Source organism: Cornus florida, unplaced genomic scaffold (assembly GCF_030987335.1).
Source record: "Cornus florida cultivar Cherokee Brave unplaced genomic scaffold, ASM3098733v1 CherokeeBrave_3.0.0_Hap2_Chr04, whole genome shotgun sequence".
Taxonomy (NCBI): Eukaryota; Viridiplantae; Streptophyta; class Magnoliopsida; order Cornales; family Cornaceae; genus Cornus; species Cornus florida.
The window spans coordinates 85,977,393-86,001,605 of record NW_026775574.1 but is presented as its reverse complement, the minus strand read 5'-3'; the positions used below and the strand labels follow the sequence as shown (position 1 = coordinate 86,001,605).

Genomic DNA, 24,213 nt, shown 5'->3' with positions numbered 1-24,213 from the left:
GGTAGTTGTGTAATTTAAAAAAAGTAATCAATCACCTTAGAAGTTAGGGTTAAAAGTGTCATTTCATTTTAGATAACAATAAAAAGATAGAGAAGATGGGTACAAATATGGCCCTCCCATGAGTAAATAAATTACCCGAGTGTTGGTGGGATGCTTTTACCCCAACACTCTGGTTGAGGTGTTGGGTTGGTAAAACAACACCTCAAATGTACAATAATGTCTTTATTTTAACTTATTACCGAAATATAGTATCAAATAGATTCGTGTAATTTTTAAATGCATAATTTTAATAATTATGCTTTAAATGTAGTTAGATATTATTATAATATATCAACTGCGTTATAATACGGTGAGCTAGGTGGCCAATGTTAAACTTACCCTATTTCCCCTTGCGAGGGAAAAGAAAAACGTTATAATACAAACAAAGTTGGGTAAGAATAGCGACTTCTTCTCTGAACCGGGACATGGATGGGAAAGCTGTCTCCCGCGCCATTGTCATTTCTAAGTTGTTTTCTTATTTTGGGATATGGCTTGAGGCTTCATTTGTGCCTAGGTGGAGGTATTCTTCCATCATAAAAATAATAATTTGATTCATTTATTTATTCTCTTAATTTTTATTTTTATTATTATTTTCTTTTTTTTTATTTTTTATCAATTGGCAAGAAATTTACACATCTCGAATAAGACTCAAACTCTCACATTCCACAGTTGGAGATCTATGAGATATCATTAGGCTACAACATTTGATTCTTAATTTCCTTCATTGATGTATTTAGTGTGAGTTACACTATCTGAAATAGATTTTACTTTCTCCTTTATTTAATTTTTAAATTATTTTATCTGAAATAGATTTTACTTTCTCCTTTATTTAATTTTTAAATTATTTTAATTTTACCAAAATAAAACTAAAACCAAACCTACAAAGCATAAATAAAGTGCAAGTAAAGTAAATAAAATTTGAGAGATGATACCAGAATTTTTAGTGGGAAAACCCTGATTGGTGGAAATCAACCAATCGTCTGGAAAAATCTTGAAAATTGTCACGTGGTCCTGAGCGAAACAATCCATTATGTTTGAAGCAAAGTATAATGGATTTCGACACATGCTCACATCCTCTCTCTCTACCAAGAACCAATTGATAATCGTTTTTAGCTTTTCGACTCCCCGTCCAACAGCTCTATAAATTTTAGACCGACCTAAAAAATATTTGGAAACCAAGTCAAATTCATGCAAAAATAACTCCCTAAAATCTGGTAAAAAAGAAACTCAATTGGACTCAAATTGCAATTACCATATTGGTTTTAGGGAAACACAACCGGTTCCGTTTAGGCATAACCGGTTCCGCTTAACTAGTGAGTAATTCATCAACGATGAATTTCGAAAATTGACTAGCACAACCGGTTCTGTTATAATGCAATTGGTTCTGCTAAGCTCGTGAGGTTTTCTTCACAAACAAAAATTGGAAAACAAGAACGGTAACCGGTTGCGTTAAAGCATGACCGGTTCCGGTGTGGCAATGCACTTTTTGAAAGAAAAAAAATTTACAAAATTTCAAATTATCTAACACGAAAACTCACCAAAGATGAAAAATAAAAGTATCCTTGCCAACATACCTTCTCTTACATGATGTTATCAATCGAATCAAAATTGAACGCATATTTGGAAAACAAGAATCGTAATGGTTGCATTAAAGTGCGACTGGTTCCAGTGTGGCAATGCACTTTTTGAAAATTTTCAAAGCACCTAACACCAAAACTCACCAAAGATCAATGAAAAATAAAGAGTAATCACAAACATACATTTTCTAATAGGATGTTCTCAACCGAATAAAAATTGATCGCATATGTGTTGCACTTATTGTTTCACTTTCCACATTAAAATTCAAAAGTGAAACAAAAAATACCACCGAATCTAATAATTTTAACACCCAAATTTGTCATTTACAAAATTAATCTATCATGATCAGAGCAACAAAATGTTAATATTAAACAAAATATCTTATTAATTTCCAAGTGTAGGTGGAATTTTAATAAGCCCATGACACACTGCGTTCTACCACAATAATGAAATAAAAAGGAAGAATGACATACGTATTTTAAGTAGGGTGATATTTCGACGAGGGAGGGCATTCTTATGGTGAGTTTTGTGCAGGGCCGGCCATGGGCCTAGGAGGTCGCCCAGGGCCTCCAAATTTTGGCCCAATCTATATACTTATACTAGGCCTCAAAATTTGGCACAAAAAAAGCTGATCCTACAAAAAAAAATACTGATACAGAAATAAAATATGTTAGGGCCATAATAGAAATAAAACGTTTGGGTTTATGGGCCCAATTTTGTTCAGTTTGGCTCTTTTAGCCACTGATTTTCTAGGGCTCCTGTCGGCTGTCGCTCCTCGAAGTCGAAGGTTAAGATTTGGGTTTGTGTTTGTGAGATTAGCGCCGAAAAGATTACAGGTGAAGTAACTCATCATTTGTTTCCTTCCGGCCGGAGTAGCTAGCTTGTTGGCAATCAATTCCTTAGCGAAACCCTTTTTCTGTGGCAAATGGGGTAAAAAAAACCCCGTCATTTTCGATTCAAAAATAGGATAAGATTTGGGTTTGTGTTTGTGAGATTAGCTTCAGTTTCATCAGGATTTGCGCCGAAAAGATTACAAGTAAGTAACTCATACAATTTATGGTACTGGGTTCCTTTTTGGCTCTTTCCAATCTGAAATTGATTTTTTTTTTCTTGATTCCGTGTGTTTATGGAATCCTTTATCTCCTTTTTGATCAGACTAAGACCTCCATTCTTTTTTCTGATTAATTAGGTTAAGGAAAATATGAGAAGAATCAAAACATTGTTGATTTTTGTCTAACAACTTTCGAACCACTTTTTTTGCTTTGCATTTAGATAACAACGGTGAGAGTTGGGTTAGCTTTATGTTTCATTTATGTCTATATTATGCAGTAATGATATTGTGAAGCACTCTAAGCCGATTGCTTTTATTCTCTTGCTTTTATAATGGTTTAAATTTATTTGAACATGTTGATATTTTGACATTGATACTTCCCAAAGGATGAATAAGAAACAAGCTTTAGATTTGACTACTTTCAAATGTGTTTGTTTGTTCTTTGCAGTAAATATCATTTTCTTAATTGGCAAAATTTTACTAGTAACTTGCAGTTACAAAATGGTGAAAGCTATGTTGTTTCACGCTGAGGAAAGGACTTAGGAAGGGAATCAAACAGAAATTGTTCGATCTAGTAATAATATAGAAGTTTATTAAGAGATGTAATGTAATACTTGAAGGAGTAAAAAATTAATATAAATTGCAGTCAGCTTGATCTATCTTTTGGGAGATTGGATTGCGAGTTTGATTGGGGCAGAATTTGCGCTTTATTGCTAGAGAGCCAACCCGGTCCCTTTTCAACTTGGTAAGACTATTTTTGTTGATTTGGTACAAAAATTGTGTTATTTAGCATACCCCAAAAGAAACTTTTACTTCTACCTTTTTCAAAATAGTTGAGATTGGCTGGAGTTGTTGCTAGGATTTCTTCATTTAAAAGGGTAATTGACTTTCACACGAATGTTATGTACTGTTTGATAACCTCATTCAGCTTAAACGATTAAGACCCTGTTAGGATTGGATTTAAAAACTATTTTTGGTTCTCTAAACCCCGAAAACCAGAATTTAGAGTATTTGGATTGCTCAAGACAAAGAACTTTGGTCTTCTGGACGAGCCTTAATTTATAGGAAGCTGGAGGGGACTAGTTTGCTTCTTCCTAGAAAACAAGGGAAGTCAATTTCCCTTTCATAAAACTTTTGTAATTCATTCCTGGTAGGCAAATCTCAACGGCATAATCTTAGCTTAGGAACTATTCAATGGATACCATAGCCACAAACGTCCTCTTAGATGTGCTTTGAAAATCGACTTGAGAAAGGATTTTGATTCTATAAGATAGCTCTTTTTGGTTGATTGCCTCTCTCTCTCGGGCTTCCTTCCCATTTTTATCTCCTAATCCAAGATTAATGCATCATGTCTCCTTCATTCACCATCCCTTTATATCAAAAACTCCATGGTTTCTTAAAAGAGTCCACGACCTTAGACAGGGGGACTCATTGTTCCATTTTATGTTTCGTTTTAAGTATCGAAATCTTCTCCTCGATCCATAGCTAAGTCCCTCACTCTGAATGGGCCTTTGTTCAAATTTCACTAGAGATGCAAGAAAATGTCTATCCCAAATATCATTTTTGTAGATGACCTGATTTTACTATCAAATGGTGGTCTATATTGAGTTTAAACATTGAAAAGAGCTATAGACCTCTTCACTCAGCTCCCAAGCCTATCAAAAATGTCAATTTTTTGTTCAGAAATTGATCCTGCGACATTGGAGAAGCAAACCTATCAAAAAGGATAGATGGGTATGTGTTTGAACTGCCTCGATCACCCTTGAGATATTTCTCACTAAAGCAGACACTTTCTTTCATTTCCCAACCTTCCACGCTAGTCTAACAAAGCCATTAAGTCTGGAATAGTCTGTCAGTCCTGATGCATAGATTTATACTGTGGCTAGCCATTTTAAATAGACTCTCTACATTGGACAGAAAAGCCATAGAATACTGGCACAGCCCAAACTCTTGTAGCCTTCAACCCAAACTCTTGTAGCCTTCAACCCAAACTCTTGTAGCCTTCATCTCTAATTTGCTATTGGCTTTCATTAGCCCAATGTGTTTTGATTAGTTCTAGGCCTGGTTTTCCCTTAGCTTTCTCACCACAGACCTTCTACATAATTTTACTCATTTATACAATTGCTTAAGTTTCCAAAAAAAAAAAAAAAAAAGAAAGAAGATGATTGCATGTCGAAATAGAAATTAGGGTATAATTAATTGCATTTTGATGAAGCCCTCATTTTGTTTTCTTTCCGTGGTTGAACCTTGCAGTGCACCTTCTCTAAAATAGGATAAGATTTGGGTTTGTGTTTGTGAGATTAGCCTCAGTTTCATCAGGAGTAGCACCAAAAAGATTACAAGTAAGTAACTCATTCAATTTATGGTACTGGTTCCTTTTTGGCTTTTTCCAATCTGAAATTGATTTTTTTTTTTTTTTTTTTTTTCTTGATTCTGTGTGTTTATGGAATCCTTTATCTTCTTTTTGATCAGACTAAAGCCTTCATTCTTTTTTCTGATTAATTAGGTTAAGGAAAATATGAGAAGAATCAAACATTGTTGATTTTTGTCGAACAATTATGAACCACTTTTTTTGCTTTGCATTGAGGTAATATCTATATTTTATTTCAGCAACCTGAATCAATTCATTGCATTGTATTGAGGTAATCTATATTTTATTTCAGCAAAACAAATATTTTTTTTATTTCTATAACTTCTATTTCTATATATATATATATATTTTTGTCAACTACAAGAAAATTTCAATCTGGGCATGAACATAATCATAAACCTCCACTGAGCTACTAGGGCTTTTTGATTTGTTACTGAAAGACGAGCTCAGTCGCCAAAACTCCTATTACAACAGACGGTGACTATTGTCACTGGCAACAACAATCACTCGTATCAAACCATCTCACTATAATATAATCTGAAAAACAATCTATGTTTGTGCTTTCAATTGTATTCATATATACATATATTCGTACATTCATATATATGTATATAAACACATATGTATATATTGATTAAGTTTATACACTTTGCTGATTCATTTTCTTCAGTTGTTCTCAGTAGTGGATTTGGAAATTTGATAGAAATGTTATGAATAGCTAATATCAAAATGCAGACTGATTTTGAAGAAATGCAATCATTTTGCGGGGGTATTCGATTAGTTAGAAGACACAACATTAACAGCTCAAAGATTGTTGATTTTATATCAACTAGGAAATTTCCAGCAAGCAGATGTTCTGATCTTGGCATTTCAAATGGAGTTGGTGCTTTCAATTTTGTTGGGACTTCAATGGATTATTCGAAGGATTGCCTCTTCCGGTCGCTGCCCAAGTTCACTTCTCGGTCTTTGGTGGAACTGGTAAACTTTTGACGTTTTAGACCGTTTATTTTCACTTTCAATGCATACAGAATATGTAGTGTAGATGAATTTGGAATTTTAATGGTTCTGTTATTGCATTTTGTACTTCAACTTTGTGGGTCCTTGGTAAATACTCGGGGAGAGGTGCATTATTTAACAAAACTTTAGGTGGAGTGTTGAGGATCAATTGATAGTTAGCAAATAGATCATGTTAGAAAACATTTATGTTTTTCAGAATGAGATTTTTTTTAAAAGATTTAGGTTAGGTGAAATTAAAGCTAAGAATGCTGTAATTGGAGGCTCGATTTGTGGGTCCTTTGATTTATGTTGTAACGTAGATAATAAGAATGAAGAGATGGTGATGAGTGAATATTTGCTTGGAGAGAGAAGGCAAACTACAAAGTTAGATTATGTTAAGTGCATCTAAGCTCATGACTGAAGAGTTTAAGTAGAAGGGAATGAGATAACAAAAGGATGAAGAATTTATATTCCTGCAGGTAAGACTTAAATTAGTATTAAAAAATGATGAACTACCTTGCTATTTAAAATTATAGTTTTCTGTAAATTAGCACCTCTTAAATTAAAGCGACTCTAGAAACAAGAATAGGAAAGGTTGTTAGAACTCAAGGGACGAAATACGCATGCTTTTGACAGTCCAGTGCTGATGAAATGTTCCCCATCAGCACTATATGATCATAAGCTACATTTACCCAAGCCACCTTGTCTTTCTGTCTTCCCTCTAGTTCATGAGGTAGGGCTATCCACACGGTGCTTATATTTCTTTGAACTCTAATAGTTGTGTGCACATGTGTCATGTAACATGCAGCGAAGGTTGAGATTCAAAATAAGCATGATCATAGAGTGCTGAAAATTTTAGATTTATATATATTAGCACCTCTTAAATTAATGAGACGCTATAAACAAGAATAGGAAAGGTTGTTAGAACTCAACGGATGAAATACACATGCTTTTGACGGTCCAGTGCTGGTGAAATGTTCCCCATCAGCACTATATGATCATGAGCTACATTTACCCAAGCCACCTTGTCTTTCAGTCTTCCCTCTAGTTCATGAGGTAGGGTATCCACATGGTGGCTTATATTTCTTTGAATTCTACTACTTGCGTGCACTTGTGTCATGTAATCATGCAGGGCAGGTTGCGGTACAAAATAAGCATGAGCATGGAGAGCTGAAAATTATAGATTTATATATATTAGCACCTCTTAAACTAATGAGACTCTAGAAACAATAATAGGGAAGGTTGTTAGAACTCGAGGGATGAAATACATATGCTTTTGCCGGTCCAGTGCTGATGAAATGTTCTTTATCAGCACTCTATGATCATAAGCTACATTTACCCCAGCCACCTTTTCTTTCAGTCTTCCCTCTAGTTCATGAGGTAGGGCTATCCACATGGTGGGTTGTATTTCTTTGAATTCTACTACTTGCATGCACCTGTGTTACCTGGACTTGCCGGTACTGGCCAGAGTGTCCGTTGTCGGCACGGACAAGGACATGGGATATGAGTCGTACCCTTCATTTTTCCATCGAACGTGGCTGATGCTTGTGAATGATTAGGAAAACAAAACAGAGGATGTCTAGGTTGATGCTTCTAAAGGATTAGGAATTTTTTTCATATCTTATTTGTCAAATCAGCAGCCATTCATGGTGTTTGAAAGCTTCCTGCTTTAAAAATGGCAGTTTGAGTCGAAATTAGGGTTACGAAGAAGACGACTTTTCTGTTTCCGAGTATGAGTGCTAAGCTGCGTATCATTTTACGCGATATTTGACCATTGACTATACTTTTAATGTCGTGCCTTGATTATGCTACCTGTCTTGTTGAATGTAAAGAGATGGAGACATTTGGGTTTTGTTTTAAAAAGTGACCGCTGTAAATAGCTACCTACTCCTGTCTTATATAATAATTTACTTTTTTTACTGCCTAATAAAGATGTGACTACCTGACGAAGTGCAGTATAATAATAGTGCTTGAAATAGCTTTAACTTAAGCCTTATTTGGTCTCCCTTTTTAATAGTACTACTTTGACTTTGCAAACTGGCAAACAACCACAGTAGTAAAATAAAATTTTCTTATAAAAGAATAAATTTTCCTTATAAAAGAATACAATATATAAAAGAAAACAGCATATATATATATATATATTATTAGAAAATTAATGTCTCAACTATAAAAAAAACCTTACAAATTTGTTCTTTTTCGAAGTGTCCAAGTACCCGTGTCCAAATATTGGACACTTTTTAGCCGAGTCCCTGTATCCGTAAATTGATAGATTGCCGAATCCGACTCCTAGACATGCACTCATGTCCGGCACCCATACCTGAGTCCAGGAAACATAGGAGTGCACGTGTCATGTAATCATGCAGCGTAGGTGAGGTACAAAAAAAGCATGATCACAGTGTGCTGAAAATTATAGGTTTATATATATTAGCACCTCTTAAATTAATGAGACTCTAGAAACAGTAATAGGAAAGGTTGCTAGAACTGGAGGGATGAAATACATATGCTTTTGACGGTCCAGTGCTGATGAAATGTTCCCCATCAGCACTCTATGATCATAAGCTACATTGACCCAGACCACCTTGTCTTTCAGTCGTCCCTCTAGTTCATGAGGTAGGGCTATCGACACGGTGGCTTATATTTTTTGGAATTCTCAACTTTTGCACGTGTCATGTAATCATGCAGTGTAGGTTGTGGTACAAAAGAAGCATGCATATATGTTGGTCTAAAAGAGAATATTGGTTGATGGTTTTGTTAACATTTCCTTGCATCAGTTTTGGCCAAGAAAAAGAAAGGATCTTCAGCACCTTAACATGACCATGCACTAGATTTATTTTAGTAACCACCAGTCTTTGTTCTGGTTCACAAAGAAAAGCTATCCAAGTTGGGCTAATATTTGATAGCATTTGATAATCTAGTCCTGCTTAAGGGCATATAATTGTCGGTGGTTTAGTAATAACATATACAAGAGAAAGAAAATGACAGATGTGGTGGTTATGTGAATTTTCGGTATAGTTAGTGTCATTAGAAAGGATTGAGTAATAAATAAATACCCTTGTGAGGAGTTAAAGGTGACACTTAAGATATAATCCTGAAAGACATTTTAATCATCTCGATAAAGACTGAAATAATTCTAAAATATTAAAATAAATAAAATTTTGAAATGAGGAGAGTAAATCACTTTGTTCCATGTCCCAAGAAATAGCTCCATGGTAAAAGTCATCATTTGAATGAGTATTTCAAGTTCTAATCAATTTCTAGGATTCATGATAATTGTGGTGAATATGTGGAGACTACTTCTTGGTGGAGTTGGAGGTAGTGGTGATGGTGGTTGTAACAGCGGTGGCAATGATGATGGTTTGCTTGTGGTGATGATGTGGACGAGCTGATGACAGCAGCGACAGTGGTATCTTAATAATATTGGTGGCACAATGGTAGAAACAGGCATTGGCGGTGGTAGTGACAGTGACAATGACAACTCAATAGTAGAGGTAGTGGTGACTAACTATGTTACCCGGACTAGGGTACGGGTGTCTAGAAGTCAGATTCGACAATTTATCAATTTACAAGATACGGGGACTCGGCTAAAAAGTGTCTAATATTTGGACACTGGTACTTGGACACTTTGAAAAAGAAAAAAATTATAAGGGTTTTTTTATAGTTGAGACATTAATTTTCCAATAAAATATATATGTATGTATATATATATGTATATATATATATATATGTTGTATTTTTTTATAAGAAAATTTATTTTACTACTGTGGTAGTTTGTTGGTTTATAAAGTCAAAGTAGTACTATTAAAAAGGAAGACCAAACAGGGCTCAAGTTAAAACTATTTCAAGCACTATTAGTATATTGCGCTTCGTCAGGTAGTCACATCTTTATTGAGCAGTAAAAAAAGTAAAGTGACAACTGTAAATTATTATACAATACAGGAGTAGGTAGATGTATACAACTGTCACTTTATAAGACAAAACCCAAATGTCTTCATCTCTTTACATTCAACAAGATAGGCGGCACCATCAAGACACGGCATTAAAAGTATAGTCAACGGTCAAATATCGCGTGAAACGATGCGCAACTTAGCACATAAAACTGTGCAAAGACAGCACGTACTCAGAAACAGAAAATTCGTCTTCTTCATAACCATAATTTTGACTCAGACCGCCATTTTTGAAGTCGGAAGCTTTCAAACACCATGAATGGCTGCTGATTTAAGAAATAAGTTATGAAAAAAATTCCTAATTCTTTAGAAGCATCAACTTAGACATCCTCTGGTATGTTCTCCTAATCATTCAACTCATATCCCGTGTCCGTGTCGTGTCGACACGGACACTCTGGCCAGTATCGGCGAGTCCAGGTAACACTAGTGACTACATGTTATTGGAAGTGATGGTGAGAACCTGGTAGTGGAGGCGGTGATGGTTGTTGCAAACTTTTGTCAATGTAGAGGCTACCCAATTCTTGCAGGAGGGATTTTTTTTCCCAGTTAGAATTATGTGGATCCTATCTCTGGTTTCCCAAACATTGAATTTGGGATTTCAAACTTCCAATTTTATTTTCAAAATCCGATTTCCCATCCGAGTCACTAAGTTTTTTTAGTAATGTGCGAAGGGCTTTAACAAATGAACTGGTATTGTGGGGAAATTTGATCCAATTTGAAGGTTTTACAAGGTCAAGAAAAGGCCAATAAGAATGTGGGTCAAAGTGGTGGCATTCATCATCCGTTATGGAGTATGTGGCTCCAGATAAAGTTGAATTGCAAAAAAGTATTTGCACACTGATGTTATTGGAACATAAGGCTTTGTTGGACTAGTTGAATTATTGATGGTACATGGCTAGCTGATAGGAATAGTATAAACACAATTGGAGAAAATTTGGCTTGGTTGTTAATTATCAATTTATCATAGATGATTTTTGTAAACTCAACTTTACTCTTTCTCTTAGATTATAAGAACTTTTATTTCTTTATATAGGCGGTTTCATCCACAATATTAACTATCCTCCCAGCTTTATGCATGTCAAATTCAGTGACCTCCTTTAAAAACTTTGAACATTTGCATATCTACTACTCGCTTATAGGCTGATCATTTCAACTAGGCCCTTATCATTCTGACAAGCCTTCTTGTAATGAGAAGTCACATTGTTTTTAAAGGTGTTCAATCCTGTGAAAATCCTCAATCTGATCCCCCTGGTCCCATGAACCACTGCATCCGCACCTCTTTCCTTCCTGTTAGTAATGCATTCTATTTCTGTCTCTCTTTTCTTTTTCCTTTCTCCTTTCAAATTTTCTTTCTTTTTCGGGAGTTCCTTTGTTTTTGTGAAGTTATGGCCCGAATTTTGTTTAGGTCCGAGTTGCGTTGTGGCCTGGTTTTGACCAAAAAATAAAAAAGAATAAAATCGACCCATTTTTTCTCTTACGGGGTTGTGGACCCTGTTCTATATTTCCCTTTTAACCCAATATATAAGGGCGTTTAGGTTTTGGGGGGTGTGAAGCACTGAAAACCGTAAGAAAGACTGTGAGAGAGAGAGCTAGGGTTTGGGGCTAAAACTTGTAATATTATGTTTTTTGCATAGTGATATCTTTCGCCGGATTTTCACCATAGACGTCGGCTTAGGCCGAACCATGTAAAGTGAGAGAGCGAGCTAGGGTTTGGGGCTAAAACTTGTAATATCCTTTTTTTTTTTTGCATAGTGATATCTTTTGCCGGATCTTCACCGTAGTAGACGTAGGCTTACGCCGAACCACGAAAATCTTTTTATTCTTTGCGTGTAGCATGTTTACTTTTCTATCGTGATTATTGATTGTGTTCTTGGTTCGCAATATTTGTTGTGATATTTTCATTCTTTTTTGTCTAAAAAGCACGGACATAGATACAACACGGACACGATGACACAGTAAATCCTAAAAAATTAGGACACAGACACGCGGGAACCTAATAAGAGTAATATTATGATGTTGTACTTTAAGAAATTAAGAGTAATACTATTTTTTATCAACCTACTAATGAAAAAAAAAATGTGCTTTGCCGGAGAAAAGAGAGAGTGATAGAAAGAGGGTAAGAAAGAGCAGAAAACAAAGAAACATAAATATGCAAGAGTTTGAACCTTTGAAGTAAATATAAGCATAAATATCTGATTGTATAATATAAAATTGTTTTATAAAACAATTTTTTAAGTAATTATGTAATGACTATCATATTATTGAAAACTATTAAACTCCTCCTCATCATTACACTTCAACCTAGCTTGCTTTCTAAAACTTTTCTTAAAATCCCCAAGTGCCTTATCAAAAAATTTTAAAAAAATCATGGTGTGTTCGTACGGTGTCCGCGTCGTGTGCGAATATCTATGGCGTGTCCATAGCGTGTTCGTGTTGTGTCCACTATGTGTCCGAATATTCAAAAAAATAAACTATAAAATTCAGACAAGTTTTTTTGGAGTGTCTGGCACTTGTCTGTGTTTGACACATGTCCAACACGGATTCTTTGCCCTTTATGCGTGTCCGTGCTTCCTAATTTTTTTGTAGTTCCCTCCTGGTTACTAGTGAGATTCTTTTTTGCCTAAAAATATTATATCAGTGTTTGCTGTTGAGTTTTTCACACAAAGATGTGCCATTTGTGCAGATGGTACTTAGTTGTTGGGCTGCAAATGAACGAACAGCTTGGGCTCAGCTCGTTAAAAGTTCGGCTCGGGCTCATTCGTGAAGTAAACAAGACAAGCTTGAACACACTTTTTAAGCATTGCTGATCTCGGTTCGTGAATAGGCTCGTTTAACAAGCCCATTATATTCTTATTCTTACATTGAAGATGCTAGCCCATATATTACAAGTGTAGCCCAAAGTTACTTCTATTTCAAACCTATCTACTCAGGCCCATCAAACTAATATACAATATGAGGCGTTAGATTGCACTAAATCTAACGGTTCTAAACAAAGTCTACCAAAACAGAGAGCCCCCATGATGGAGATCAATGGCAGAAATCTTTAAAGGTGTATAAAAGGAGCCAAAAGGAGGATTCTAAGATTCAAATTGGCATAGGCTAGATAATATGGGTCCACATGGAGTTTTGAATAATTGGGAGCTTTTGTCAACTTTTATTTACTTTAATTATGCTATTAGGTAAGTATTGATAACCTCAATTATGGGGTAATCCAAGGATATTGCCTCAATTATGGGGTAATCCTCGAGTCAAATATTGATTACCTTATTTATAGGGTGATTACTTTTATTATGCTAGAGTCAAGTATTAATTACCTCAACCGGGGGTAATCGAAGGGTCATAAGATGATATAAAAGGGGTAGAATGTAATCTGGGTGACTCAGTCAATAAATGAATAAAAATATCTTTTAAGATTTCTTTGTGAGTGATTCACAAATTCTGAGGGAGTGAGGCCTTCCCTAGGTGTGATGCCTAGACCCTATTGGAGTGATTCCAATAGGTTTTTGTCTTTTTTTCAATCCTTTCTCTTCACTAATATCTTGAACCATAACTCTGATTATTTGAATTTCCAGCCACTTCTCCTTTGTTTTGCTAGCTTTCTACCATTGAACCTCCAAATTTCAGCCCTAGTTCTTTGACCTTTCAGCCTCTGAATTCTTAAGTTTTTAGCTATTCAAGGCTTCTCCCTTGTCCTACATCAGTTTTTGGTATCAGAGCCTAAGTAGACATTATGGCGAGGCACCATGGCAGATCCACCAATAGTGGATTCATGCAAAGAATTGTTATAAAAGGCCATTTGGAGACGCTACTGAAGATGAATTTTGGTCCTTATGAAGTGATTTCTTTCCTCTCTGTTGTTTTTGGATAAGTCTTGTGAAGTGATTTTGGAAGACAACAATTTTAGAATTACATGAATATGAGAGGTAACAGAGACACATGAGACCCTTACTTTATTCTTTATGCAACAAGAATATGCTGAAATTTTTTCGACCTAGGCTACTTAAAATTAGGAGTGTCAAAATAATAATTAAAAGTATATCCGAAAGAATAAATCCTAGCAGTATAGCTTTCAAGATCCGAGTCCTTGTTGGTTTAATATTCCTTCGTTTGTAGTATATTTTTCAATTACCTTCAGTACTTTGTGAGAGTTGTTTGGTGGATAAGGGGCATTTTTGGTGAAAGAAACATGTGCATGTGATTAATGGGCTCCAAAGAGAGAGTGTTTGGACTGGCATCATTCTTTTTATCTAACCATGTATGATTGAATATCAGCAAAGTTATAAAACATGGATTTGATGCCATCCTAATGAAGCACGTAGTACTGTTTATACAATAATAAATGATTAGATATTTGTTGAAGTGTTACGTTATAGGTTCAGGATTGTTTTCATTTGTCGATATCTATCCATTTCCTGTTATATTTGTGAAGATGGATTAATCTTTATAATGATTTGGGTTACAACTTGTCATTGATTCCATGTCACCCTTTTATGTGAATTTACTGTAAGGTTGCCTACTTGCCTTTTTAGGTTGCTTCACATTCTAGCATTATGTAGTATAACCTTGTACATATGTTCTTTTGGCAATGACAATTATATCCAACTAACATGGTATTGTAAATGTATATAGATATATGTATTACATATTTTGCGAAGTGTGTGCTTCTTAGTCACTTCTTTTTGGCACATTAGGGTATTCTTCCACAGGAAAGCTTCACAATATATCTTTGTTTTGATTGTTTGACATGTGTCGAGCAGTTTCTAGAATCTTTGGTGTCTGACACGTGCCTGACACGGGCATAGCTCCTGCTTAGAGATGTCCGTGCTAATCACTTCCTTTGGCACATAGGGTATATTTCCACAACAGACCTTGACAATATATCATTGCTTAGATGGTATATGATGTATTCTAATACCCAGTCTCTTGAAAGATTGCGTTGTGCATGATAAAATGGCACATCGTCTTTTTTCTTTTCCCTGGCAAGAAAACAATCACTAAGAGCAACGAAAGGACAAGCAGTCCCGGGAAGTGAGAACAAAGAAGTGAGCCAGGTGGGCTGAACATCCCACTGGACATCTCCAATTTTACACTGAAAAGCCCATTTAGCTAGCTTATGGGCAACAGAATTGCAGTGGCGAGGAGTCCAATAAGAGAAAAAGCTCTGCACTGCTGCTGAAGGATCCAAACGTCTTCCATAACAGTAAGAGCAGCTTCATCAGTATCCTTGAGGATATCTCATTTGAGTGTATTCAAGGCACGCAAACATTGAATTTTATATCACCAATCTTGTCAGTCGATTAAGCATAAGTTGCTGAGCTGTTTGATGTAGATTTTTTGGCTTTCTGGAACCAAATTAAGATGTTCTGGTTTAATGCTGAAGGCTGTCAAAGTAACATTAATAGGTACTTAAATTATCGTTGGTATACATTATTTTTTAACAGTACATGGTATACTGAAAGACGAGCTATAAACGGTACTCTATTGCTTGCTGCGGCCTTTTACTTTGTCTCTCATTTTTAAACTAAAAGCGAGGTTTAGAAGTGCTGCTTTTTTCCTTCTTTTTTTTTTTTTTTTTTGCAAGAGTTGTTTTTGCTTTCTTTCTCCCTCTTTTATGAGGATTACTCGCCTATTAATTGTTGGTCTTTCTCAGGGGCATAATACCCATCCAGTTTTCATTTTTGAAGTAATTTTTCTCTCTAAATCAACATAATTTCTGTTTATAAGCCATGACCTTATGTACTAGGCTTGTTAATTCATTTTGGCAGACTAAATCTGGCATCCAAATGGACTTGTTGACATCGTCTAACAATGGTAGTATACCTTGGGTAGCACCAGTACACAGGGCTACTAGGACAAGTTTGTTTCACCAGTCTGCAGCTGTACAAACTCTACCCAGCAGGTGCATTTCAACTATGCATGATTCAGTCAAATCTGTTGCAGAAGATACTTCAGCTCCCATCTCTGATATTTCTCCACGCATCAAATTTAAGAGGCTTGATAAAACAGCCAGGCACATAATGCAGGCATGCATCTTTTTTGTTGTCCTTAGTGGAATAGATGGATCACATATTTAAAGAGATTCTTATTGATTTTATGAATTGCAGATTCTTGATAAGGAAGCAGTGGTGGAAGTGAGAAAACAAAAAGAGATACCTGATATAAGGCCTGGTTATATCGTCCAGCTCAAAGTGGTATGAAAAAATTCCTATTGAGGGAAATTTTGTTGTTATTCACTGTTAATCAGAAGTATGTGCTCCAATAAGGGACATTTATTGACTGTTCTATGAAATCCTTTTGTACGAACAGGAAGCCCCTATGAATAAAAGGCGTGTTTCAATATTCAAAGGCACTATCATAGCAATGCGCAATGCAGGTCTAAATTCTACATTTAGATTGAGGCGGCTGGTGGCAGGAGTTGGTGTTGAATCTCTCTTCCCATTGTAAGTAAACTTGTAGTTGTTTTAATTTACTTGAAGTATGATTTATCAAAAAAAAAAAAAAAAATTTACTTGAAGTATGGTCTTTCAATACTTGTTAAATTGTATATTTATGCTTTGTTCGGTAGGAAGGAAGGAACAAACTTCTTTTGTTTGGTAGATATGATACAAGGATAGAAAGGATAATAGGAGGGATGTGTCATCCTTCCTTCTTTATAAATTTTCATCCATCCAAAAGTGGGCTGAAGAGAGTGGGGGAGAAAAGTGGACTATTATAGAAGATTTAAATTAAATGATATCCTAAATTGCACAAGTTTTAAATTACAGTATTATGCTCTATTAATTACAATATTATAGATATTACTGGGCATAATGGTAAAAGTAATTTAAAACTTTATCTTCTCTTCTCTCATAATGAACATAATAAATTATAAGTTTATTCTCTTCTCTTCCATCCAACTGAACAAAAAGAAGGAAAGACACAATTTCTTCCCTACGGATGTCTCATCCATCCATTCTTATCTCCCTTCCATCTAATTTTTTTCTTTCCTGAGCATTATTCTAATGGAAAGATATTTTTGATATTGGAGTTGTTTACAGAAAAAATTTCTCAGGAGAAGAACACGGTGTATTAGAACTTCCAAATCCAATACCCAATGATTCTAAATTCCAAATATACGAGTACATTTCAAGTTGATGCTAGCATTATTTAGATGACCAAGGACATGTTAATAGACAAATCTGGCTAGAGAATGCTTTTAATGGAAGTGGATATTGGTGTAAAGTTTGAATCTCTGAGGCTTGGACTTGGAAATGTTTCTTTTGCATATGTACGTAGATATGGAAGAATATGTTGAAATTACTATATCTTTTCAATTTGACTACCGATCTTTTTCCTATACATGCAAGGTACAATTGAGTAAGCTTGGGTGTGGGTATTCTACGGGGTGATATTTGGGTCCTTCTTTGCTGCTTATGCTTTAGATTTAAGGTTATCATCTTTGACTCATTCCTTCTCTAGGGGAACAGTGCAGGGCACTCTTTGGTCACACAAATTTAAACTGCAAAACCAGTAGGGTAGTTATTGCCACCCCCCCTTTGCAACCCCCCACCAATTGGCCACCCAAAAATTTGGCATTAGTGTATGGAGGATTGATGTCACGCTTAGAACCTGTCCCTAAATAATCTCAAACCTTGAGATCATCAAGTTGACTGCAGATAGGTCTTTGCGGACTCACATTATAATTGGATGTTTCGAAGCCTAGTCTATATTTCTGTTCTTCCTTTTTCCCCTTTCAGATGAACAATATGATCATTTGGGTAGTCACATTTTCATTTAGCATTTTATAATTTACATATAGCCTTGACACAATGGTAAGGTTGTTCCATTTTGATTGGGAGGTCACTGCTCGAAACTGGAAACATGCACTCCACATGTGGAGGTAAAGCTGCATGCATCTGCCCCTTCCTGGAGTCCGCATTGGTGGGAGCATCCTGCACTAGGCTAGCCCATTTTGTTTAAAAACCCTTTGTGGTTGTGAAATAGCCTAAAATCAACTGCTAAGCATCCCTTCTGTTTAAAGTGTATAAACAGAAGGGATGAATGATATGATCATTTAATATTATTTTTATGTACTTACCTGATTTGTTTTATTACTCGAGATTTTTTCCCCCTCTTTTGGTGGGTATTGTTGTGGTTGTCACCTGTTATCATCATCAGTTTCCACTGAATAGTGCTCCACAAGTTTGCTAAATGAGTGGGTTCTTGCAGGTACTCCCCTAACATAAAGGAGATAAAGGTGCTGGAGAAAAAGAGAGTAAGGAGGGCCAAGCTTTACTATCGCAGGAACAGTGTGAGTGAACGTAGAAAATAATAATAGCCCATATGGTTACTAGGCGACCCAAAGAAGTTTATTTTTATCAAATAGTTAGGGTTGGATCGCATTGGTGAGAAACTCTTTCCTTCAACTTACCCCCCGTTGGTTGATCAATTCTCATTTGTCTATCCTTTTTGTACTGCTTGGATCAGTCGTGATTGAAGCAAAAAGCTTGTCAAGCCATGAACATCACATTATGTTTCATTCCAAAATACTGCTGTTAAATAATTTTATGAGCTGTGTAATGAAAGAAGCTGTTGGTTTATTTTAGGTTATATGCAGAAAAATGGCACTTCATTGTAAACTACAAACTGAAAGCAGTGTAGTCACATAAGACATTTTCCATAGCTTTTCTAATGGAGATGTATGTGGCCATCTTTTCTTAGGAGCTATGACTATTGCGACGTGGACAATTATTTTTATGAGCCGTGCTGTTTGTTGTGACACCCGAGTTACTTGACGGCCCTAAGGGCTTATGTGGGCTCCACCACTCACACATGACCTTATGAGTAGTCGGCGACTCGGGCATGTGTGAGCCCCACCATCCGCTTCTGGCCGTGTGAGTAATATTAGGGTGTTACGTTTTTCGATTTTTATCACAACAAAACCTATTTTGTTCTCGTGAGGACTTGAATGTGAGGAAGTACCTCTATGCTTTATCTTTTGTTCAATGTCGGCAATCTTCAAATGTGGTTTAAGGCTCCAAGTTGCATTATTGGAGTCCATTGCCAATGGGGGTGCTAGATTGTTTCTTGTCCCTGATGATTACTCTTCCTATTATTTTATACGTAAAAATGTCATAGGTATTTTATCACGATGATGGAATGTGACTTGTTTAATTAGTTAAACATATGTATAATATAAAAAATGTAAGTGGAGTCTTTAACTCGAACAGCTTGCAAAAATCAATGCCTGCCTCGATTACGTTCTGCTGAAGTTGGTGTCTTTTCTATGCACTATTCCAAGTGAAAGCCAAGTTTATTAAATTTTAAAAGAATTAAGAATGTTTTAAGTAGTTTGGAAAGTCACCCAAAACTTTTGGGCCAAATGAAACTGAAAGGCCAAGTAAGGTATATAATTATAGGTATGAGATTCGGACCAATTGGAATTATTGGGAATGTGGCATATTCCAATGGGCATATGTAATTATTTAAATATTTTTGTCTTTTTTAATCAATGCTTAATATGGAAACAGTCCAATGTTAGTTTTGATCTTTTGATTTGTCTAATAAAAACATCTCCGATTAAAATACTCTTTTGTGTAAAATATACATTGTCACATATAATTTATAAATTTTTTTTTTTTTATCTCAAAGTTAAGATACACTGTTGTATTTTACACCATCTTTTTATACAGTCACATCAACATATTTCCTTTCTCCTTTCTATTTCTCATTCCATTAACGAAAAAATATACACAATGTTGGAATTACCCCGACTTAAAATCAACAGAGATAAAAATATGACTTGTTATTATAAAATTTCAACTTAAATAAGCATCATTCATATTTGTTTCAAAAAAATACATCAATTTCTCTTTCTTTATCTTCTTAGTTTTCCATAACTCCTTTTCTTATTTTTTCAGTTTTCGTATCATTTTCTTTTTTGTTTTTACAACAACTTTAATGGTAATCAAATATAAGAATTTGATTGGTACAAAATCTAAAACAACAACGGCAACATTTTTCAAATGTTCAATACTTTGCAAATTTTTTTTTAAATTTCTCTCTTTGTTTTTGTTTATGAAGTCCCATAGATCATTAGTTTTGATCATTATAGGCTATCTAATTATATATGAGAGATGCAATCTTAAGTATCTATGCCTTAGATAGATGCAATGTGATGTATATATAAAACACGTATTCAATTTGATATACATGGTAATTGAAACTTTAATTGCCAACAAAGATACTATATTAAAATCAAACCTAAAAAATAGACTACAAGTTACTAAATAGTTAATTACCTTATATTTTAAAATGAGTTTCATTATATTTGGCACATAGGTAGCCACATAGACTCGATGAAGTAGTAGGTTTTTATTTGTCGAGATAAAATAGCAGTACTCTATAATTTTTATCACATGTCTCATATATTTTCCTAATTTAGATGATGCCAACTTAAGAAAAAGCTATTGGGTGCGCCCAGTGCACCGGGCTCATCCGAGCCGCCAAGCACTGACCCAACACAGGACCAATGGGGGTGGATGCCCCCACTGTACTGTTATTTTATACCTCATTTTTTCTAGAATTTAAGAAGATGCCCTCACTAAAATTAAAATTCGCCCCACTGGATTACTTTTTTTTTTTTTTTTTTTGCATTTTATACTTCAAAATTTTTTGAGAATTTATGAAGATGGCCTTACTAAAATTACAATTTGCCCCACCCGCCTACTCGGGATGAAGACCCAGACGCTTGACGTGACACCGGATCATGGATTGGGTCGATACCAATTGTAACGGATGAGCGCTTATCTATTTACTCAAAAACTTAAAGTATTGGGTAGTACTACACTACTACATACCCACTTATTTATTTTTTCATTCGAATCTGATAGGGACAAGCTTTCCCTTGTAACGGTAGGCATCATGACATCACTATGACATTAGTAGTGAGCTCATGCCCCCACTCTCGCAACCCCATCGAAATCAGTAGATATATCTTTTTGCCTTTATTTAAATAATAATAATAAATAAATAAATAAATAAATAAAACTACTATAATTGACGACAATGCCAAACTTGATGAGACTCCACACACTCCTCTCTCTCAGTCAAGGGTGTGGCAATGTCATGCTTTTCTTTATCGTTTATCATATTGTGTACAAAGTGACAAATCCCAGGCATTGTTTACAAAAGGCATAAGCATTGTTTACAAAGGCAATGGATTATATTTGTGAACTTGAACTTTTGTAAATTTTAATTCGTTATACATGAAAAATAATTGAAAAAATCTTTTGGGTGACCACAAACACACACAGTTGCCATTTTGTGACTCTTGGGGCCATGAAAAATGTGGCTTAAAATATTAATTGGCAATTGTTGACATTGATTGTGGAATTAGTGACATTGATTGAGAGTGTTTATACATATATAAAGCTCTTATCATCATTTATCATAAAAGGAGTGTCGGTGACGAGAAATTATTTATTACATTCGTTGCAACGATGACGTGATGCAACAGATAACTATAAATACTATACCAAAATAAAGTAGACTTGTAATAGAACCAAAAAGTTAATATATGTTTTTTTGTAGTATTTGTAATCAGGGACGGAGCCAGTATAGGACCGGGGCACGTGCCCCTCCTGGATTCCTGGATTTTTTCCTTTCCCTTATTTTACATATATATATATATATATTTTTTTTTCCTATAATAGGTATATATTTTTTGAAAATGTGTAAAAGTGCCCCCTCAAATTTCTCCTTCTCTTGTATACTCTATATATTTCCATAAATTGTTTCATTATAATTTATTAATTTATCTTATTCTAAAAATATCAATTTCTATTCATATATATCCACATATTTCTCTTTATGTATATATATTCCATAAATATTAATTTATATGTATTTAATGCACAATGTGTCCCTCTTGAACAAAAATTCTGGCTCCGTCTTGCACAACAACAATTGCAATGAATAATTTTTCGTTGATCACATTGCGACAAATTAAAAATCGTTAGATTACTTGGCCCCACGTGAATTTCACAAGGAGATTAACGTGAATCAACAATGACCTTAACACATTATTTAGAAGGCTTTAAAATATAAACAATGACATTTAGACTTAAACTCTAACCGAGAAACCTAATCTGGAATACATTCGGTGAATAAAGTGGTTAACATTTCAAGGGATAGAAATCCCTACCCGTCCTAGTTAAAGTTTTCAGATTCGTTATCCTTAAGCTCGTGAGCATGATCCAACTAGAGCAAAAATTGTAGTACCAAAAACACAATTTCATGATTTGGTCATCTCCTTGCCCCATAATACAGCATTTACTCCATCTCTCTCTCTCGGGAGACTATTTGGTCATCAGTCTCTGTGTGCAAGTAGCAGAATAAATGAGGGTTTTTTTTATTTTTTTTGGTCAAAGATGGTGGTGTAGGCTATTTAGCACCCTATAATTCATCACACGTGCAACCCCTACTATCTCGCATGTCTTCTTTCTTTACCATTTCTTTTTGAGAAAATTACATATAAATGGAGTCAAAGTTCCATATTTACTTAGAAACTGAGTCAAAGTTCCATATTTCTCTAAAATGGATTACTAAGGTGGCACATAGTTTTTTACTGTTTAAAAAATTGTGGTGCCTAAAATGCCCTTCCCTAACAAAAAAGTAGTACATTCAGTTCAAAAAAGTAGTACCTTCAGTTCAAAAAAGTAGTACATCCAGTTCAAAAAAGTAGTACCTTCAGTTCAAAAAAGTAGTACCTTCGGAGAAAAAGTAGTACTTTCGCGGTGTTTAAAAAACATGGTACCTGGACGCCAAAAAGTAGTACCTTCAGTTCAAAAAAGTAGTACCTTCGAAGAAAAAGTAGTACCTTCGCGGAAGGGTATTTTAGGCACCACAATTTCTAAACGGTAAAAAACCATGTGCCACCTCAGCAATCCATTTTAGAGAAATATGGAACTTTGACTCAGCCTCTAAGTAAATATGGAACTTTAACTCCATTTATATGTAATTTTTCCTTTCTTTTTTAATCTTGTCAAACTAGGAGGGGGGAGGAGAGCTAGGCTCTCTACCAACTAAGTCATGAATAATATCCTTTCTTTGCCATTAACTTGCCAAGAAAAAAAGTAATCAGGACTTGGGGCATATGCTCCTTTAAAACTAGACAAGATAAGTTATATATGTGTTTTACAAAATTAAGCACGTCAATTTCTCTTAATGTTACTTTTTATACCGAACCGTCACTGCGAAACTTTTAGATCTTCTATTGTAACGAGTCTCTGATCCTTCCTATAGCATGTTGCGGAACCATCATTGTGAAGCATTTGGATCCTCTGTTGTATCGATTCTCTAGATCTTCTGTTGTAACAATTCTCTAGTTCCTCCTATAGCATGTGATGTGGAAATTTTCAACGCACTTTACTTATGTTTCAATATATCTATTAAATTTTAAAATAAAAGTATGTTGAAACATGTTTTAAAAATATATCATTATTTCTAATTTAAAATCTTTACTTCGTATTTTAACACATTCTTGAAATTTAAAACAAAAGTATTGAAATACGATTTAAATTCTTCAATAATCTCTACAGCATGGACCCTCTTCAGCAAACATTCAGACTCCATCTCGAAAGGTTTGATGACACTTAAAAACCCTCTTAATACACACTGGCACTTGTTTAGTGGGAGATAGATGACATGACATGGCACTAGTTTAATGGGAAATGAATGACATGACATGCCACCTCATCAAATTTCTTATTATTATTATTATTTTTTTGGATAAATAACTTCGTCAAAGTTCCCTTATATATTCACTTGACAAGTCTATCTCCTCTGAACAATTATAGGACAACATAAAAATCCTTAACAAAAGGCTTTTACACAATGTTTCATCTTTTCATACAAATATATGTACAAAACATATTTCATTTACCTCTTTTATGCCAAAAAAAAGAAAATCTAGGTCTTCTTTTATTTACGAGATCCTGTGCACTTGATTATCCTATGTATTGATGCAACACATCTACCCTACAAAATGTAATATTCATGAGACGCATTTATATCAAAGATATAATATTCATCTAACACATTATATTATGTTGAAACATCGTACCACTATGAAATTGAGAATTTAACACATTTACGTATTTGTTGCATTATTATTTTAAAATTGTTACATTCACAATTTTAAGTTGTTACATTAAAAATAGAACAAACATAACTAAATATAATGCCCACTA

The 24,213-nt window shown here is 34.8% G+C and overlaps 1 protein-coding gene across 7 annotated transcripts; it reads left to right on the top strand.

The window, feature by feature from the left end:
- Positions 1-2,343: 2,343 nt before the first annotated feature.
- LOC132303781 (uncharacterized) lies at positions 2,344-18,561 on the top strand. Of its 7 annotated transcripts, XM_059801205.1 has the most exons (9): positions 2,345-2,653; positions 3,315-3,413; positions 4,922-5,010; positions 5,175-5,255; positions 5,775-6,017; positions 15,748-16,005; positions 16,087-16,173; positions 16,289-16,422; positions 18,191-18,561. In XM_059801205.1, exons 5-9 carry the CDS (start codon positions 5,790-5,792, stop codon positions 18,291-18,293), a joined length of 810 nt encoding a protein of 269 aa, XP_059657188.1. In that variant the 5' UTR covers positions 2,345-2,653; positions 3,315-3,413; positions 4,922-5,010; positions 5,175-5,255; positions 5,775-5,789; the 3' UTR covers positions 18,294-18,561. The 7 variants fall into 7 exon arrangements, 6 of the variants coding, with proteins under 6 accessions (XP_059657188.1, XP_059657186.1, XP_059657189.1 ...); XR_009481328.1 differs by lacking the exons at positions 3,315-3,413; positions 5,175-5,255 and adding an exon at positions 17,329-17,410 and having other exon boundaries at positions 2,344-2,653; positions 18,191-18,314; XM_059801203.1 differs by lacking the exon at positions 3,315-3,413.
- The last annotated feature ends 5,652 nt before the right edge of the window (positions 18,562-24,213 follow it).

Excerpts from the sequence above, each read along its gene's own strand:
- LOC132303781 (XM_059801207.1), top strand. The coding sequence starts at position 5,790 with ATGCAATCATTTTGCGGGGGTATTCGATTAGTTAGAAGACACAACATT. Across the intron at positions 6,018-15,747 it reads CTCGGTCTTTGGTGGAACTG|ACTAAATCTGGCATCCAAAT; the intron begins GTAAACTTTTGA and ends TCATTTTGGCAG. Across the intron at positions 16,423-18,190 it reads GTTGAATCTCTCTTCCCATT|GTACTCCCCTAACATAAAGG; the intron begins GTAAGTAAACTT and ends GGGTTCTTGCAG.